At 51.3% G+C, this 19,104-nt stretch overlaps 1 protein-coding gene across 1 annotated transcript in view; it reads right to left on the bottom strand.

The window, feature by feature from the left end:
• Positions 1-7,535: 7,535 nt before the first annotated feature.
• The window catches only part of ZC3H4 (zinc finger CCCH-type containing 4), a 51,768-nt gene continuing 40,199 nt past the window's right edge, over positions 7,536-19,104 (bottom strand). Inside the window, 7 exon segments of the mRNA XM_053606782.1 lie at positions 7,536-11,366; positions 12,563-12,814; positions 16,640-16,699; positions 16,702-16,896; positions 16,899-16,981; positions 17,197-17,227; positions 17,230-17,560. Coding sequence (XP_053462757.1) covers positions 9,850-11,366; positions 12,563-12,814; positions 16,640-16,699; positions 16,702-16,896; positions 16,899-16,981; positions 17,197-17,227; positions 17,230-17,560 — 2,469 coding nt within the window. The 3' untranslated portion in view covers positions 7,536-9,849.

The raw sequence follows: 19,104 nt of genomic DNA, 5'->3' as shown, positions 1-19,104 counted from the left end.
ACGATGACAACTGCAACAAAATATAGCTGGGCGTTGTAGAGGGCGCCTGTAGTCCCAGCTACTTGGGAGGCTGAGGCAAGAGAATCGCTTAAGCCCAGGAGTTGGAAGTTGCTGTGAGCTGTGACACCACTGCACTCTACCGAGGGCAACAAAGTGAGACTCTGTCTTAAAAAAAAAAAAAAGCCGGGCGGCACCTGTGGCTCAGCGGGTAGGGTGCTGGTCCCATATGCCGGAGGTGGCGGGTTCAAACCCAGCCCCGGCCAAAAAAAAAAAAAAAACCTATCCCCTAGCCAGTTCCCATCTTCTCCTTCACACTTTATATTTAATAGTTCATAACTGACACATTATAAGCAGGTACTACCAGTGATTGATCCTGAATTCTATTCTTGAATACCTAGGTTGTTTCCAGTTTTCTCTGCTACAAACAATTCTACTTTCTTTTAAGGTCTAAGCCTCTGGTCTAACTGTGGAGGGAAATGAGAGCGGATTCCATAGGGAAACACCAGCAGCCTGGTTCTGTGCTAGATCCACAGTGGCTTCATATTACCCTTACTACACTGTGTTATACGATCGCTATAAATAACTGTCTCTGCCATCAGGTTTAGAGCTTCCTGATGGATTCTTTTTATTTATTTATTTATTTATTTATTTATTTTTAGAGCTTCCTGATGGATTCTTATTATTATTTTTTTTTTTTGTAGAGACAGAGTCTCACTTTATGGCCCTCGGTAGAGTGCCGTGGCATCACACAGCTCACAGCAACCGCCAACTCCTGGGCTTAAGCGATTCTCTTGCTTCAGCCTCTCAAGTAGCTGGGACTACAGGCGCCTGCCACAACGCCCGGCTAGGATTCTTATTTATTTATTTATTTATTTTTGTATTAAATTATAGCTGTGTACATTAATGCAATCACGGGGTACAATGTGCTGGTTTTATATACAATTTGAAATATTTTCTTTCTTTTTTTTTTTGTAGAGACAGAGTCTCACTTTATTGCCCTTGGTAGAGTGCTGTACCATCACAGCTCACAGCAACCTCCAGCTCCTGGGTTTAGGCAATTCTCTTGCCTCAGCCTCCCCAGTAGCTGGGACCACAGGCGCCCGCCACAACGCCCGGCTATTTTTTGTTGCAGTTTGGCCGGGGCTGGGTTTGAACCCACCACCCTCGGTATATGGGGTCGGTGCCCTACTCACTAAGCCACAGGTGCTGCCCACAATTTGAAATATTTTCATCTAACTGGTCAGTGGACTGGATTCTTGATTGACACATCTCTATATCCCTCCACCAATATAGGTGGGAGACTCAGTCAATGATAATAACAAACATTTACTAGTGGCCTTTTCAATACCAGGAATTGTGCTGGGCACATTAAATACATAATGTCTTTTAATCCTCATTGTAACCCTAGAAGTTAGGGCTGAGAATGTTCCCTATTTTACAGAGGAAAACAGTGAATCTCAGAGATGTGAGGTAATAAAAGTTAATATTCCTTGAGCAATGACCATGTGTCCCACCCCACTTGGTCCTATTGCCTTACATGGGTAATCTCATTAAATCCTCAAAATAATGCTAGGAGAGGCACCATTATTATCCCCATTTTACAAAGGAAGCAGAGAAGGTTAAAAAAACTTGCCCTTAGCCGGGTGTTGTGGCAGGCGCTTGTAGTCCCAGCTGCTCGGGAGGCTGAGGCAAGAGAATCGCGTAAGCCGAAGAGTTAGAGGTTGCTGTGAGCCGTGTGACGCCACGGCACTCTACCCGAGGGTGGCACAGTGAGACTCTGTCTCTACAAAAAAAAAAAAAAAAAACTTGCCCTAAATCATAACGCTAATTAAACATGTTCAACTCCAGATTGCTGTCCACTATGCCATACAATGTATCCTCATTCTTTCACTTGTTCATCAAGTGGTTACCGAGCACTAATTCTCTACCAGCATTGAGCTACACATTTGGTATAAGTCAGTAAACAGGCAGGGCAAAGTGGCGCATACCTGTAATCTTAGCACTCTGGAAGGCCAAGGTGGGAAGATAGATCCCTTGAGGGCTAGAATTCAAAACTAGCCTGAGCCAGGCATGCTGGCTCTTGCCTATAATTCTAGCACTCTGGGAGGCTGAGGTGGGTGGATTGCTTGAGCTCAGGAGTTCCAGACCACAATGCCTGGCTATTTTTTTTTGGTTTTTGGCTGGGGCTAGGTTTGAACCTGCCACCTCTGGCATATGGGATGGGCGCCCTACTCCTTGAGCCACAGGCGCCACCCTGCCTGGCTATTTTTTGGTTGTAGTTGTCATTGTTGTTTGGTAGGCCCCGGGCTGGATTTGAACCTGTCAGCTCTGGTGTATGTGGCTGGTGCCTTAGCCACTTGAGCTACATGTACTGAGCCCCCTGTCTCTTCTAAAAGTAGCCAGGCATTGTGGTGGGCACCTATAGTCCCAGTTACTTGGGAGGCTGAGGCAAGAGAATTGCTTAAGCCCAAGAGTTTGAGGTTGCTGTGAGCTATGACACTACAGCACTCTCACCAAGGCTGACAAAGTGAGACTCTGTCTTAAATAAATAAATAAATAAATAAATAAAAATAGAAAAATTAGCTAGAGGCCGAGTGTGGTGGCTCAAGGCTGTAATCCCAGCACTCTGGGAGGCCAAGGCAGGTAGGTTGCTTGAGTGCAGAAGTTTGAGACCAGCCTGAGCAAGAGTGAGACCCTGACTTTAAAAATAGCTGGGCATGGGCGGCGCCTGTGGCTCAGTGAGTAGGGCGCCAGCCCCATATGCCGAGGGTGGTTCAAACCCAAACCCGGCCAAACTGCAACCAAAAAATAGCCGGGAGGGTGGCGCCTGTGGCTCAAGGAGTAGGGCGCCGGTCCCATATGCCGGAGGTGGTGGGTTCAAACCTAGCCCTGGCCAAAAGAAAAAAAAAAAAAAAAAAAATAGCCGGGCGTTGTGGCGGGCGCCTGTAGTCCCAGCTGCTCGGGAGGCTGAGGCAAGAGAATCGCGTAAGCCCAAGAGTTAAGAGGTTGCTGTGAGCCGTGTGATGCCACGGCACTCTACCCGAGGGCGGTACAGTGAGACTCTGTCTCTACCAAAAAAAAAAAAAAAAAAAAAATAGCTGGGCATGGGCGGCACCTGTGGCTAGAGTGAGTGGGGCTCCAGCCCTGTGTACTGAGGGTGGCAGGTTCTAGCCCCGCCCCAGCCAAACTGCAACAACAACAACAAAAAAAATAGCCAGGTATGGGCAGTGCCTGTGGCTCAGTGAGTAGGGCTCCGGCCCCATATATCGATGGTGGTGGATTCAAACCCAGCCCCGACCAAACTGCAACAAAAAAAATAGCCGGGCAATGTGGCAGATGCCTATAGTCCTAGCTACTGGGGAGGCTGAGGCAAGAGAATTGCCTAAACCCAGGAGTTGGAGGTTGCTGTGAGCTGTGATGTCATAGTACTCTACCAAGGGTGATAAAGTGAGACTCTGTTTCTGAAAAAAAAAAAGAAAGAAAGAAAGAAAATTTTGAGGGGAAAAGGATGGTTACATCTGTACTGAGCATGAACAGACTTTTTTTCTTTGTTATTATTCTTTGAACAATGCAATACAACTACCATTTACACAGCGTTAGGTATTATAAGCAATCTAGAGATAATTTAAAGTATATGGAACGATGTGTGTGGGTTATATACAAATACCATGTTATATTAGGGACTTGAGCATCTGTGAATTTTAGTATCTGCTAGAAGTCCTGGAACCTATGCCCCATGGATACTGCATGTCTAGTATATACACACACATACAGAGACACAGACATGTGTAGATATATATAATAGATCTCGATCTGGATAGCACATACATAGACTTAGATAAGTATATGTAGGCCTGGATTGAGATCTATTTTTTTTTTTGTAGAGACAGAGTCTCACTGTACTGCCCTTGGTAGAGTGCCATGATGTCACAGGACTCACAGCAACCTCTAACTCTTGGGCGCTGGGACTACAGGCACCCGCCACAACGCCTGGCTATTTTTTTTGTTGCAGTTTGGCCGGGGCTGGGTTTGAACCCGCCACCCTCGGTATATGGGGCCGGCGCCCTACTCACTGAGCCACAGACGCCACCCGAGATCTGTCTATTTATCTATGTCTTTCTGTATGGTTATATATATATCCTGTTGGTTCTGGTTCTCTGCAGAACCCTGAATAATACATTTGTTACTAAGTTTCTCCAGGTTCTATCACAGTCAAGGTTGTGGCCATTTCTTTCTATTTTTTTTTTAGAGACAGAGTCTCACTTTGCCGCCCTGGGTAGTGTGCTGTGGCATCACAGCTCACAGCAACCTCCAGCTCTTGGGCTTAGGCGATTCTCCTGCCTCAGCCTCCCCAGGAGCTGGGAGACTACAGGCGCCCGCCACCACACCCGGCTAGCCATTTCTTTATCTTAGTCACTACACTGTAATTTTGACAAAATGAGCAGCTGCACTTTGGAGCCAAACCATCTTGGGCACCCCCCAGGGTCAATAGCGAATGTCAAGGTTGTGCTTCCCGCGTGACTCAGAGACTTGCCTGAAGTCTCTGAAATGCAGACTTCAACAGAGGAGATGCAAGGGGAAAAATGGATGGGAAGGGGCAGGGAGAACTTGGAGAAGCTGAGGCCGGAGGGGCGGGGCTGGCTGGGCGGCCCACCAGGTTGACATTAGTGCCGCCTTCTGGCCATACGGTAGAACTGCAGTCCCCGTCCCCTTTGCTTTAGGCGGGGCAGGTGACTCAAGTTGAGTCAATGAAACAGGCAGAAGCAGCTCGGCACTGGTAGCACAGGGGCCTAGACTGGCCCGTTCGACCCCGGCCTGGGCCAGCTAAACAACAATGATAACTGCAACAAAAAATAGCTGGGCGTTGTGGCGGGTGCGGATCCTTGAGCTGAAGAGTTTGAAGTTGCTGTGAGCTATGACATCACAGCACTCTACTGAGGGCTATAAAAGGAGACTCTGTCTCAAAACAAACAAAAAAAATTGTTCTGTAGTGTTCAGTTTGCAGGACATGCAGCCTCTCTGGCTCCAGGCACTGTCTTCCTTCCTCTAGCGACCCTCACTCACCTTGCCCAGCCAGCTGGACACCTCTACTGTACCCCCATGCTGGCTAGAGCATCTGGGGCTGAGTTGTGCATGGCCCAAGCACTTTGATGAAATGATGGTGATGCCCTCCCAGCTCAGGTCTTGAAGTCTTTAAGTCTAAAAAGTAATTGTGAGATTTCTATGCCCTTCTTGCCAGCGTCTGAGGCAGGAAAGGGCACACAATTTGATCCCGACTAAGAGCTGAAGCAAAGTCTGCTGCAGGGATTCTGGGAAGTACTTCCTTGCTCATACAAAAGTACAGGAGAGGAACAATTCCCTTTCTGCTTCTGCGCCTGGTGGGGAAAGAAGGTGAAGCTGGGGAGATGTTCTCACCATTCTGCAATGAGGGTTGCTGCTGATATGCAGAGGCTGGTGGGATGCAAAGACTGGCAGAACCCCGGAAAATTCGCCCAACTCTACCAGCCCTGGAATGGCCCTACCAACATTCCTCCGTGAGATGATAGAGCCTGCCTGTTTGACCAGCCGAGCTGGAGTTTTGTGTTATAGGTGAAATCATCCTTGCTCAGTGTATTATAGATGGGTTGGAAGATACTCAAAGATAGAACTCTATGTAAGTACACTTTACCTGCTTAGACCAGCAGCTAGGGTGTGGGCAATGAGACCCCTCCTCTGAGGGGATGCCAATTAAAAGGCAAAATGGCCCTCCAGAGAGTTCCTTGTCCTAATCCCCATGAAGCCCTTCATCTTGTGAATATGTAATTTACATGGGAAAGGGGACTTTGATGGGAAAGGAGACTTTGAAGACATGACCAGCCTCTGTTACCCAGATGGGCTCAACCTAATCACACAGATCCTTACAAGCGGAGAGCCTTTCCCAGGTGTGGCCAGAGAGGGAATGTTGCAGGCTTTGGAGATGAGGGGAGGGGCCATGAGCCAAGGAATGCAGGTATTCTCTAGAAACTGGAAAGCACAAGAAAATATTCTCTGTTCCAAAAAGAAATGCAGTGTTGGCCAGGTGTGGTGGCTCACGCTTGTAATCCTAGCACTTTGGGAGACTAAGGTGGGTATATTGCCTGAGCTCAGGAGTTTGAGACCAGCCTGAGCAAGAGCAAGACCCTGTCTCTACTAAAAGTAGTACTGTGGCGGGCGCCTGTAGTTCCAGCTACTTGGGAGGCTGAGGCAAGAGCATCATTTTTTTTTTTTTTTTTTGGCCGGGGCTGGGTTTAAACCTGCCACCTCTGGCATATGGGACTGGTGCCCTACCCCTTTGAGCCACAGACACCACCCGCAAGAGCATCATTTAAGCCCCAGAGTTTGAGGTTGCTGTGAGCTATGACACCACAGCAAGCACTCTACCCAGGGCGACGCAGTTAGACTCTGTCTCAAAAAAAAAAAAAAAAAAAATTGGGCAGCACCTGTGGATCAGTGGGTAGGGCACCAGCCCCAAATACTGAGGGTGGTGGGTTCAATCCTGGCCCTGGCCAAACTGCAACAAAAAATAGCCGGGCATTGTGGTGGGCATCTGTAGGCCCAGCTACTTGGGAGGCTGAGGCAAGAGAATCGCCTAGCCCAGGAGTTGGAGGTTGCCGTGAGCTGTGATGCCACACACTCTATCGAGGGTGACAAAAGTGAGACTGTCTCTAAAAAGAAAAAGAAATGCAGTCCTGGCACAGCTTCACATTAATGTAGTAAGAAGCTGTCATAGTTCTGACTTCTGGAACTGCTAACAAATTTGTTGTTGGCTGGGCACCTGTGGCTCAAGTGGCTAAGGTGCTAGCCACATACACCTGAGCTGGCAGGTTTGAATCTAGCCCGGGCGTCACCAAACAATGACAGCTGCAACCAAAAAAATAGCTGGGGGTTGTGGCAGGCGCCTGTAATCTGAGCTACTTGGGAGGCAGAGACAGGGGAATCGCTTGAGCCCAGGAGTTGGAGGTTGCTGTGAGCTGTAATCCCACGGTACTCTACCCAGGGCAACACCTTCAGGCTGTATCAAAAAATTTTGTGTTGTTTTAAGCCATTAAGTTTGATAATGAGTACAGCAGCAAGGAAAATGCACACAGGCCCACTGAAATGGAGGCCAGAAACCACTTGGGGAGACCAGGCCACTCTCCAGGCTGAGTGCTGCCCACTCTTTACACCCCCTGCCTGACATTGCTTCCTCAGGGAAGACCTGATAAAGCCCTTCTTCACACCTGCGGAAGCCAGCCCGGTGTCTAGCTTGTGTTCATCATTGGCCTTTCCTCATGAGCTCTACACAGGCCACCTCTGGGTCTCAAATGCTGAGACTGACCCCAGAGGGGGAGCTCAGGAACCTTGGGGTGCAGTTGCTAGCAGATAACTGCAGCCAGTCACTAAAAAAAGCATAGGCTGTGCGGAGACACTGTGGACAGAACAGGTCCAGGCTTCACCCTGGCTGCCTCCACCATCCTCCTTGTTAATGTCCAGGTCAGGGATAGTCTGGACCACTGGGAGAGAGTAGACTCACAGGCTTTTTAAAATAACTGCATCCTTTAATGGCAGTAATACAATTATTGGATTAAGAGACCACAGGAGAAAAGGCAGGTGACATTTCTGGAAGACAGGTATGGAGTACAAAAAGGGGGATGGAGTAGAGTCATGCGGCAATCATTGTAAAAATACAGTACGTTATATACATATTTGCACCTTCAACTTTCAACTCTGAAATAGTATTTACACTTTTGTTACAATCCTGGTTAGAGAACAAATTTTCTTTAAAAGCTCGGCCTGATGGCAAATGAAAACTTCGGGTGAATTCATAGTCCCATGAGGTTCTTAGGCTGAATGTTCCAAGAGGAGGGTTCCAGCTTCTATTTCATCCACAGATTTCGGTTTTAAAAAATATTTAATTTTTCTCTTATAAAAGAAAATTCTCAAAAGGAGAAAAAAACCCCAAACACTGTCACACTGTGTATTCTTACTTATTTTACAAACACCAAGGGCTGCAGCCCTCTGCTGCAAGGCCAACACTGGTGGCTGAAGACAAATCTCATTAATGATTGCTTAAAAACAAAAAACAAAAAATGAAAAACAAAAAAGACAAAAATACAAACCAACCAACCTGATCACGCACTGAGCGCAGGGCTCTCTGGGCCCCAAAGTAATTGAGTTTTTCATTTTTTTCTCTTTATGGGGTGGGGGTGGGGTGGTCTAGTAGCCTTGTTTATCTCCCACCGAAAAGAGGTGAGAGGGGAAGTCCTTGGGCTGGTGACCAGGTCTCCTCAGTGTCAGCAAGAAAGAGACCAAGGTCTTCAGCCAGGCGACAGGACCAGGAGAGACAGGCAGGAGATGGACCCACAAGGAAACAAACTTCCTAGGGCCATGAAAGTGACCCAGAGGCAGAACCTACAGGCTCTGCCCAGTTCCCCTGAGGCCAGTCCCCGTAGGTCATGTTCACGGGGTGGGCCTCCTCTGGGCTCTGTGGATGAGGCTGGACCTCAGCCAGGGTGGGAAAGCACAGGAAGGGAGGAGATAGAAGCTGCCAAGCAGACACTTCAACTGTCTCGGCTCAGCTGCAGGAGGGGAGGACACAGCCCTCCGTCCCTCCTTCCTCCAATGGGGTCTTGGTCTCTCTCTTGGAAAGGGTCCAGTGTGCCCCATCGCCTGCCCTGGCTGCAGACTCCTACCCTCTCAGGCCCTCTTTCTGGCAAATCCAACATTGTGACATGCCTCTGAAGCTGCGTGTCAGCCTGGGAGAGGAAAACAAACACACCAATACCTGTGTCCTGCACATAACACAGCTGAGGAGGTGTGAGAAAAGCAGAGAAGGAACAAACACTTGGCTAAAGAGCCACTCCAGGGCTCCCTCTGTCAGAGGCCTGCAAGAGTGGCTACACCTCGGATCCTTGAGCTGTCTCCAGGGGCGAGGGCCCACAGTGAGGAAACACTGGGCACCGTGGCTTCTGAGGACCAGGGCAGACCCCAACATGGGGGGAGGATGTGGTCCTGACAGGACGGGCGGGTTAATACTGACAGAAAATGCATGCTCAGAGGGCTGCAAACTCACGCCGGCCCCTGCTGCCTCCAGGTCCACCTCTCACCTTGGCATCTGCCACAGGGTGGAGGGTGTTGGTTTTCAGGATGAACTCTGGATGGAGGGTGGCAGAAAGGGACTCATGTACCAATCCAGAGAAACAAGAGCAGGGAAGTGCCAGGGAGCTCCCAGGGCCCCCCGGGGACACTTTTTCCTCTGATTCATTTTCACTTTCTCCATCTCTTCCAGTGCTGAATCGACAGGGGCAGTGCACCTGGGGTTCTAAATGCCCAGGCCTGCTTCCACTCTGGTCCTGCTGTGATCTGGGTCCCACATCTCTTTGCTCAGGGGCGCGGGGTGAGTAATGTTCAGTGTCTTCTCAGATGCTTACTGTTCCCTTTGTCCTGGAAGGAAAGGGCCAAGCTTTGCCCAGAAAACCCAATGGGCCCCCAACCTCAGGGAGGCCTGGCCAGGCAGTGCCCTCTGGAGCTGAGGCCCAGAGCACTCAGAACTGTTCACGGGCAGAAGTTGGTTTTCTCCGGGAGCCTGGGAGCCCTGCAGCACTGACCAGAACTGAAGATGGTTATATACAATTTATAAGTCTCAAAGAAAGTAGTACTACTCAAAACAAAAAAAAAAAAAAAAAAGGAAGGAAGGAAGAACACCCAGACTTTACCCTGTCCCCCAAGTTCCCAACTCCAGCTGCTGCCCTTAAATATCACCCTCAGAGGGGGGAGTGCCCAACTCCAGCTGCTGCCCTTAAATATCACCCTCAGAGGGGGAGTGGAGGGGATCCTGGCTCTGGCTTAACACTACTGGCAAAAGGGGGAGGCAGTGGGGTCAAAGCCTTTAAAAACATCTTTCAGGGACCCTGCATCCTGCTCACTATCACGGGCTGGGCTATTACCAGCAAATGGGCTTCCTGTTCCTGTCTTGGGTGCCTGCTTCACAGTCCCAAAGAGGGTGGGCACCGGCAGGTTGTGTACCCCAGGCTGGGGTGGGGCACCCTCTGGTTGTTGGGTGACCGTGGTGGCAGCAGGGGTTGCAGCAGCCTTGGGCCGGGGCCGGTTATAACTGTTGTATCTGTCTGTGGCCGTGGCTGCACCCGCATCAGCACCAGCCTTTCCCGTTTCTGGCTGTTCCAGAGCAGACTTGCGGACAAAAGGGGGCTCCTTGGCCTTTGATGCCGAGCTTTTGCCATTGCCCTCGGGGCACTTGGGCTGAGCCCCCATGTCAGCAGCAGGCTCTGTGGCTTTGCCACCTGTGTTGGGAGTCCTTGGGTCGTAGAGGCTGATACCACTCAGCACGCTGCTCTGCCCACTCCCACTGCCCTGACCCAGCCCCCCAGCTGCTAGTACACGTGGGTCATAGGGAGCCGTGGCTGGCGGGGAGGACTCCCCACTGGGGCTACCAGCTGGAGAGATTACTTCGGTAGGGCCAGGCTTGGCAGCCCGGGAGGAGGCTGAGTCTGCTGGTTTCTGCAGCCGAGGGTCAGTGGGGGGCTTCCGTACTCGGGGGTCACTGGGCTTGTCACTTGAGCCAGGGGACACCAAGGTGCCGGTGGCATTGACAGTCTTGAGGATGCGTGAGAGGAGTTCAAAGTCGGGGAGGTTGGAGCTGGATGTGCTGGGGTCCGTGGAAGTACCTGGGCGCTGCCGGGCATTGGGAGGCCCTGTGGTGGTAGAACGGTGCAGCCTGGGGTCCAGGGCAGGCATGGACTGCAGGGCGGCGGGCACTGGGGGAGCTGCATCCTGCTTGGGGATGGGCAAGGGGATCAGATCCTCTGGGTTCCAGAGCACAGTACGGGCAAAGCTTGGCTTGCTCAGGGTCACATCCTTCTTGATGTGGCTGAACTGCTGCAGCTGTGATCTTGGGTCCCGCAGAGGATGCCCAGGGAGGGGGTCCAGGGGAATGTTCACAGCCTTCTCCCGCAAAGCTCGCTCTCCTTCCTCCTCTTCTGTGGGAGGGGGCCCAGACCCTTTGGAGCTGCCAGGGCCTGAGGGGCTGGAATGAAGGCTGCCTTCAGGCTTGGCAGTGGGTAGGGCACGAGCCAAACGAGGATCTGAAGGCCCTGAGTCCCCTGGGCCTGACCCGCTGGAAGCCTCAACATGGCGGGTAAGTCTGGGGTCCCGGCTAAGACGAGGGTCAGCCAGCCGGCCTCCTGTGGTATGTCCCTTCTGGAGGCGGGGGTCCCCCAGACCACTGCTGCTCAGCTCCCCGATTGAAGCCTGGGGTCGGCTAGATGTCTGCTGCCTCAGGGTCTTAAGGATGGAGGTAACGCTGCTCCCACCCTCGTCCTCATCACTGGAGTACCAGTTTCCAGTGTCACCTGAGAAAGAACAGAGGAGGGAGGGGTAAGTGGCCACTACATCCACCACCAGTCTTCTTGGACCCCACAGCAGCCCACCGGGTGAATGGCTCCTCATCTCTTACCTCTGAGAGCCTCAGAACCTCCTCTCCTAAGGACCTCCCAGTGGGCTGCGGAGGAGAGCAGGGGCTCCAACAGGCCAGTGGCTGATGCTTATGGAGCTTTCCTGCACTGCTCTAAGTTGTCTGTCTTATTTAGGAACTTACAACCACCAAGGAGATAGTGTTACTACCAGGACTATTTCACAGATGAAAATATAGAGGCATGTACGTACCACTGCCCCAGGACTGAGTGGCACTCCTGGTCACAGGCTCTGCTGCCTCCCCCTCCCTCTCCAGTTGCTTTAGCCCCCAACATGGCAAGTCCAGCTCTAGACACCTCTTTCTGGAGGTCCTGGCAGCAGCCACTGCTGACTCAAGCTGTCACTGGGCTCACAGATGCCTTTAGGCCATTCACAATGTCCCCGTCTCAGGGAATAGCAGACGCTGATGAACTGTAATCACCAGCGGGTAAGAGGCGGAGCCAGGGGAAGATTCAGGATCTGGCCTGACCAAAACCTTCCAGACTGGGGAGATGTGAGCCACCAGAGGCCAGGAGCCCCTCCTCCTGCTGTCCCCCCTGGCTCACTGGCTCTTGTGATAGCTCCCACAGTCTCTGGCTTCAGGATCTAAACACCACTTGTCCATTTCACCCCAGGGTGGACACTCCCAGGTTGACCACAAGCACTCAGTCCTAGTGGCTTTAACTATGGTTACTACTGATTTATTTCAACAACCAGTATCTGCTACACCCTTCCCCGCAACCCCCCCGAGCGCGTGGTCTGGAGAGAAGGGGCTGTGAGTCTCCCTAAAGCCTCCACAGAAAAGGCACAGGCAGTCAATCCCACTGGCCACTCTCTCCTCCAGGGCCCAGCCACCGTCCTTCTCAATGGAGAAGGAATCCAGTTCACTCTCAAACCCCAAGACACAAGAGGGCAGCCCTAACTTCCAGTTTCTCAGGAAGATGCAGCAGCCCCAGCCTAGCTTCACTGTCCTGGTGAGGGGTCCTCCCTGGCCGCAGGCTCCTTCCCGACAGGAAACCCGACCTAGGCATTCCCCCACCTCTCCCCTGCTCAGTGGCCCGGGGGCCTGCGCCCCTGCCCCTGGGAGGACACATGCCTTCCTCATTCTCTCGGTCCTGCTTGCTGCTCTCAGCCAGCCTCCTCGCTCTCTCCTCCTCCTCCTGCTGCTTCTGCTGGATCCTCAGGTACAGGGCCCTCTGGGCCGAGGGCAGGAAGTCGGGGACACCGGAGCCCGGCTTCGGCCGGCCTGAGGGCCCTCCCTCAGAGAAGCTGTCGGGCTCCAGAGGGTGCTCGGGGAAGAGGTGCTCCCCAGGCTCCCCTGGTAGCTCTTCGTAGTGCCCGTAGTCCTCTGTGGCAGGGAAGAACCGAGGGTTCATGTCGGGAAGGGCCTCCCGGTGCCAACCCCCCCTTGCCCTTTGCTGCAAAACCCAGCCCCTAATGGTGATGGTGAGACGTACAACTGCACCTGCCTGCCCTCCCAGGTCTGGGGCTGTGGACAGCCCAACCAAGGGAACGAGGCAGCTCACCAGGGACTCCCGCCTACGATGCCACCGTGAAGAATGAGGGTCACAGAGAGGGTGGCATGACATGGGCAAATGCTCATGAGGTGGAAACAGGATGGAACATCGTATGTATGTTACTGAAACTCGCTGAAAGGCTTTGAAAACAGACAGAAAACAGTCTCTTGAAAAGGAGATTCTAAAGAGATGGGGCTGATGGATCTTTCACTGTTTACTCGACACACTTCTGATTTTAATTATTTGCCATAAGCATTAGTTTGTGATTTCTTTGACAATAAATAAAGAAAAACAGAGTCCCTCATAGTAAGCTCACAGTATGAGCTCAACTATGTCAGACAACAAAAGTCAGGAAAAGAAAAGAACGAAAATATACCAAAATGCTGCTCTGGCTCCATGTTACCACAGATAAGGTGGGTGACTGCCCTCTCCTCCACAGGGACCTCACCTCCACAAGTGTCTACCAGTGGGCTGCTGCATTAAGGGGACACACCTCAGGAAGCATGGGGCTAAGAGTGCCTCCATACCGGCAGGGCAGGCAACCAACACCAGCCACCTCTTCCCACAGACTCCAACAGCACGGGGGCCAAGAGCGGAGAGAGCAGCACAGGCATGGGGTGGATTTAGCATCACCCCCTAGACACTGCATGTGGTATAAATGACGCAAGTATGGGACAGAGCAAGTCACCAAGACAGGGAATTTCTAAAGTCAGGGCTGCCCACAGAAATGTTCTGCAGAGATAAAAACATTTTAGATCTGCACCATGCCATATGGCTACCAATATCTGCTGTGCTGAGTGCTACCAGAAAAGGAATCCGCAATTTATGTTAAGTTTATAGAATTAAAAATCATTAATTTTTATTTTTTATTAAAAAAATCATTAATTTTATAAATGTTTGGCATGCAAAGTATATAAAGGAAAAAGCAAAAGGTTGCCTCTTCCTAGCACCTGAACTCTGTTGTGGCCAGCCTATACCACACCTCACCCCTGCTTGGAGCTGGGAACACCCAGTGACCAAGACAGTCAAGATTCTACCTTCATGGAATGTAAACCACTAAGTAAGACAGGCGCAGTGGCTTACACCTGTAATGCCAGCACTTTGGGAAGCCAAGAGGGGAGGATCACAAGAGGCCAAGAGTTCAAGATCAGCCTGGACAACCCACCAGGACCCCATCTCTACAAAAAAGAAAACACCACTAACTGAATGTACATTTTCCTTTCTTTCTTTTGAGAAGGAGCCTCAAGCTGCTGCCCTGGTAGAGTGCTGTAGCATCACAGCTCACAGCAACCTCCAACTCCTGGGCTTAAGCGATTCTCTTGCCTCAGCCTCCCAAGTAGCTGGGACTACAGGTGCCACCACAACACCTGGCTAATTTTTGGTTGCGGTTGTCATTGTCATTTGGGCTGGATTCGAATCCGCCAGCTCAGGTGTATGTGGCTGGCACCCTAGCTGCTGAGCTACAGGTGCTGAGCCACGAATGCCCATTTTTCTTTTCTTTTCTTTTTTTTTTTTTTGTAGAGACAGAGTCTCACTTTATGGCCCTCGGTAGAGTGCTATGGCGTCACACAGCTCACAGCAACCTCCAACTCCTGGGCTTAAGTGATTCTCTTGCCTCAGCCTCCCGAGTAGCTGGGACTACAGACCCCTGCCACAATGCCCAGCTATTTTTTGGTTGTAGTTGTCATTGTTGTTTATGAATGCACATTTTTAAAGGGTAGGTTTTATGGCTTGGGAATTACTCTACAGACACCTACTATTTTTTTTTTTTTTTTTTTTTGGTTTTTGGCCGGGGCTGGGTTTGAACCCGCCACCTCCAGCATATGGGACTGGCACCCTACTCCTGAGCCACAGGTGCCGCCCTCTACAGACACGTACTATTAACAGCCGGACCCACTTTAGTTTTCCATAACCCCTGCTGAGCTTTTTCCATATATATGTGTTAAAAGGCCAGCGGCTCTGGGAACCCTAACATCCTTGCTACTCTTGGAAGCCTGCTTTTTCTTTTTGTTTTTTTTTTTTTTTGAGGCAGAGTCTCACTTTGTCACCCTTGGTAAAGTGCCATGATAGCTCACAGCAACCTCAAACTCTTGGGCTTAAGCAATTCTCTTGCCTCAGCCTCCCAAGTAGCTGGCACTATAGGTGCCCGCCACAACGCCTGGCTATTTTTTAGAGATGAGGTCTCACTTTGGCTCAGGCTGGTCTCAAACCTGTGAGCTCAGGCAATCCACCCAAGTTGACCTCCCATAGTGCTAGGATTCCAGAAGTGAGCCACTGCGCCTGCCCAGGAAGCCTGCTTTGATCACTCCAGAATTTGGATACATCTTTCTAAAGCCCCCACTCTTACCCAAACACCTGTTCTCACAGCTCCAAATTCCACCTAAATGCAAAGGTCTTCACATTTCTATCTCCAAGGTGGGAATCTCCTTAATGCCCTTCCAACCACCCCCTTGAAAGGAACATCTCGTGCTTAACATGGCTAAAGCAAACAAAGTGCTGCCACTCAACCAACTCTGCTGTCTGTAGGCCCTGCTGCATCAGAAACAGTGCCCTCCCCCAAAAGACCCTGCACCACATCCAACCCCATGCTTAATGCCACTCTGGCCTGCTTTGCAGAGCACACACAGGGGCGGGGGGGAAGGCATGGTGGCCCCACAGGGCTGTGACTAAACCTTGAAGCCTTATCCTATTATACCCAGCCATGTTGGGGCTGCCACCCTGCTTACCTCTGCCCAGGTCAACTTCATGGTAGCCTAAACCCTTCCTCATTCTTCTCTGGCCCCAGCATCCATTGCCCTGTACAACCCAATATTGTTCACAACAGTGAGGTCACCCCCTTGCCATGACTAACCAATAGCTATGCACACTGGGACTCCTCTCCATCGTCCTGCATAGACCTGGGGCCACACACCTGTCTCGTCTACTCCCATTTTGAGTCAAGCTTCACTTCTCAGAGAGGCTTCTGTGACTCTCCCCACAGAGGCACCGAGCCTACAACCACCATCCTATCGTCTCCTAACAACAGCCAACGCTGAAACAAGATGATTCTCCTTTTTACAAGTTTCCTGTCTGCTTCCCTCCACCAAAATGCAGCTAAGACAAAGAATGTGGTAGTCTTGAGTACTGTGACCCCAGGCAAGGGAGCAAATCTCCTTTCTGAGTGTCACACATGTGCTCCTGCAGGGGGACATCTAATCCCCCCATCTAGGTTGTTGCCAATGAAAAAGGAAACAGAGGAAAACAACCATTCATGGGGCCAAAATAAGCGCCATCACAGGGTTGAATAAGCCAAGAACTGTCTGGGAGGAGGTAACTTTGGCCAGGGCACCTGAATTATTCCCAAAGGGCCTATTGGCCTCTCTTGGCCTAACACCACTCCATATTCATCCCTCTGAATTCCCATGCCCCAATTTCAGGCACAACATGTACAATTTTTTAAAGATTAAAATAAATGATATTGATAATAAACACAATACTCTTGTCTGCCTCAACAGAATAATGAATCCCATGTTACTGAAAACATTCAACCATTAAATGGGACAGAGATGGGAGTTGAATTCATGCTTTGAAGAAGTTCAGACCAAGGAAAGAAACTCACTTTCTACCCAATTCTTCTCCCTGTGCAAAGCCCCAGCCACATACAGAGCCCCACGTACCTGCTTCACCCAGGAGTCCTGGCTCCATTTCCATGCCCTCCTGCTGCTGGTAGAAGTTTCATAGAAGTTCTGGGCTGGTGGAATGGGGGGCATCATTCCAGAGTGTGGGGAGTCTCCAGGACCATAGGGCATCATTGGGGGACCACCAGGTCCCATGGGTGGGCCAGAGTTCATTCCAGGGCCCATCGGCATGTCAGGGTGCATGTCCGGGTGCATGTCGGGGTGCATGTCCGGGTGCATGTCAGGATGCATGTCAGGTGCATTGGACCGCCCATTGGACCTGGGGGTCCCATGTTTGGCCCAGGACCCATTGGCCCTGGGGGTCCACCAGGTCCAGGGAACCTAGAGAAGGAAATGGTGCCTGTGAGGGAAGCTGCAGGAAAAGGGCAGTGACTACCCCACAAGGAGCCATGGAAGGCACCACAATCAAATAAGAACCAAGTAGAGGGCTGCTAGCCCAAGGTCATGGGCTGCAGGGTAGAACTCTGCTCTGGCAAGGCTCATGCCCCAACAGGTAGACAGCCCCCACTGGCCTGACCTGGGCCCAGGGCACTCACCTCACACCTAGCTTCTCAGCCAGCTGCCCGTGGGCCGCACCACAATCTCAAACAAGGAGGGAATCTTCTTGTTGTACATGTCCTGCTGCTGCTGCAGCTGTTGCGGGGACAGTGGCTCGTGCACTGGCATGGGCATCTGAGGGGGCCCTGGAGGTGGAGGAGGGGGCGGAGGTGGGGGTGGGGGGCCACCCTGCATGGGCCTGCCATTCGGAGAGGTTGGGGCCTGGGGGCCAGGGGGCCGAGGTGGGGTGGGCAGGAGGCCCACACCGGGAGGTGGTTTGGGTAGAGGGTTGATGCCCTGCTTCTTCAGTTCCTCAACCTCCTTCTCATCCTCGGCACCTGCTTCTGCATCATCAGCCAGCATCTGTGATAAAGAAGAACAAAAGGAGTGATCAGCTCGGTGCCTATAGCTCAAGCGGCTAGGGCACCAGTCATATACACCAGAGTTGGCGGGTTCAAATCCAGCCCAACAATGGACAAGTCCCAGTGTGCTGTGAGAGCAGGTGTTTGGGCTGCCAAACAATAACGACAACTACAACCAAAAAATAACCAGTGTTGTGGTGAGCACCTGTAGTCCCAGCTACTTGGGAGGCTGAGGCAAGATATTTTGAGGTTGCTGTGAGCTATGATGCACAGCCCTCTACCCAGGGTGACAGCTTGAGACTGTCTCAAAAAAAAAAAAAAAAAAAAAAAAAATGAATGATCGTCTGAGATGTGGACATGACTCAGGCTGAAATAGGCCTCTCCACGGTTGAAAGGTCAAGTTTATAAGGAAAAACCCAAAACACGAGGACGCTGAGGCTCTTACAGCAAAAGCCCAAGACCAAGACCCCACTCTATAACAAAACTTATCATCAGACACCACTGTGCTCCACTTTCTGGAGCCAGCTAGTAGGGGCCAGTCCGGCCTCATGGCTTGGGCCTCGAGTCCTCACCTCTGTGTGCTTTCAAAACAGTAAGATCTTGGCCATGAGTCCCCAAGCAACGTGGGCACGAATCTCCTATTGGGCCCTAACATGGATCAGGATATAGTCATTCCTCTCTGCCTGTCAGGGATGGTAGGAGTGGCATGGGGAGGATTAGGCAATTCAGGGCTTTCTTCTCTCCTGTTAGCAACTATATCTGGACTCAGTGACCCTACAGCCCGGGAAGAACATGGGTTCAGGGAAGTACAGCTGGGAACTGAGAAGTAGAGACCATTAGTCCCTTGGTACCTGTGCCGTCTGTCAGCACTACCATCAGGACGTGCCCGAGCTACTTCATTGCCTGCATCTACTCACTTTCATCACAGCCTTGGGCCCCTCTCAGTGCCTCAGCCATGAATGCATGGAGCTGTGGCCTGAGGCATGTCCACTACCCAGATCCCTTCACCCTTTAGCCCTGACTTCTGCACATCAGGTGCCAGTGCAGCATCTCCTCCTCAAGAAGTCTTCCTGATGTTTGCCTGGGGAGTAGAGCCCTGGAGAACCCCTTGGCTCTTGTACCTTCATTTCCTTCACAGCCCAATCCGCACAGGCCATCAGTAGGAGGCCAAGGAATATGTCCTGTCTCTCCACCTTCTCCACTGCCTAGCACAAACTAGTCAAGTGTTCCGTGAACAAAAAGACAAGGAAACAAACCAATGCATCTCCCTAAGCATTCCCTGGACTCCAGAGCCTTCAAGGCAGTGGAGGCTGAGGATGGTAGATGGGGACAAGGAATTCAGGCTTTAGCTCCATCTGCTGCACCTCTCTTGATGCCACTCTGCATGCCACCTGCCTCAAGTCCTGTCTCTGAGGCCCTGTCCATGGTTTACCTCCTATCCTGGCTCTGGGCTGTGGCTCCTACACTTGTTTCTCTGACCAGATCTGTAAGCGCCACCACCACCTGGTCATCCCGTGCCTCTCTTGCCTGTTTCTTTCCACAGGC

Source organism: Nycticebus coucang, chromosome 10 (assembly GCF_027406575.1).
Source record: "Nycticebus coucang isolate mNycCou1 chromosome 10, mNycCou1.pri, whole genome shotgun sequence".
Taxonomy (NCBI): Eukaryota; Metazoa; Chordata; class Mammalia; order Primates; family Lorisidae; genus Nycticebus; species Nycticebus coucang.
This window is presented reverse-complemented; position numbering and strand designations above follow the sequence as displayed.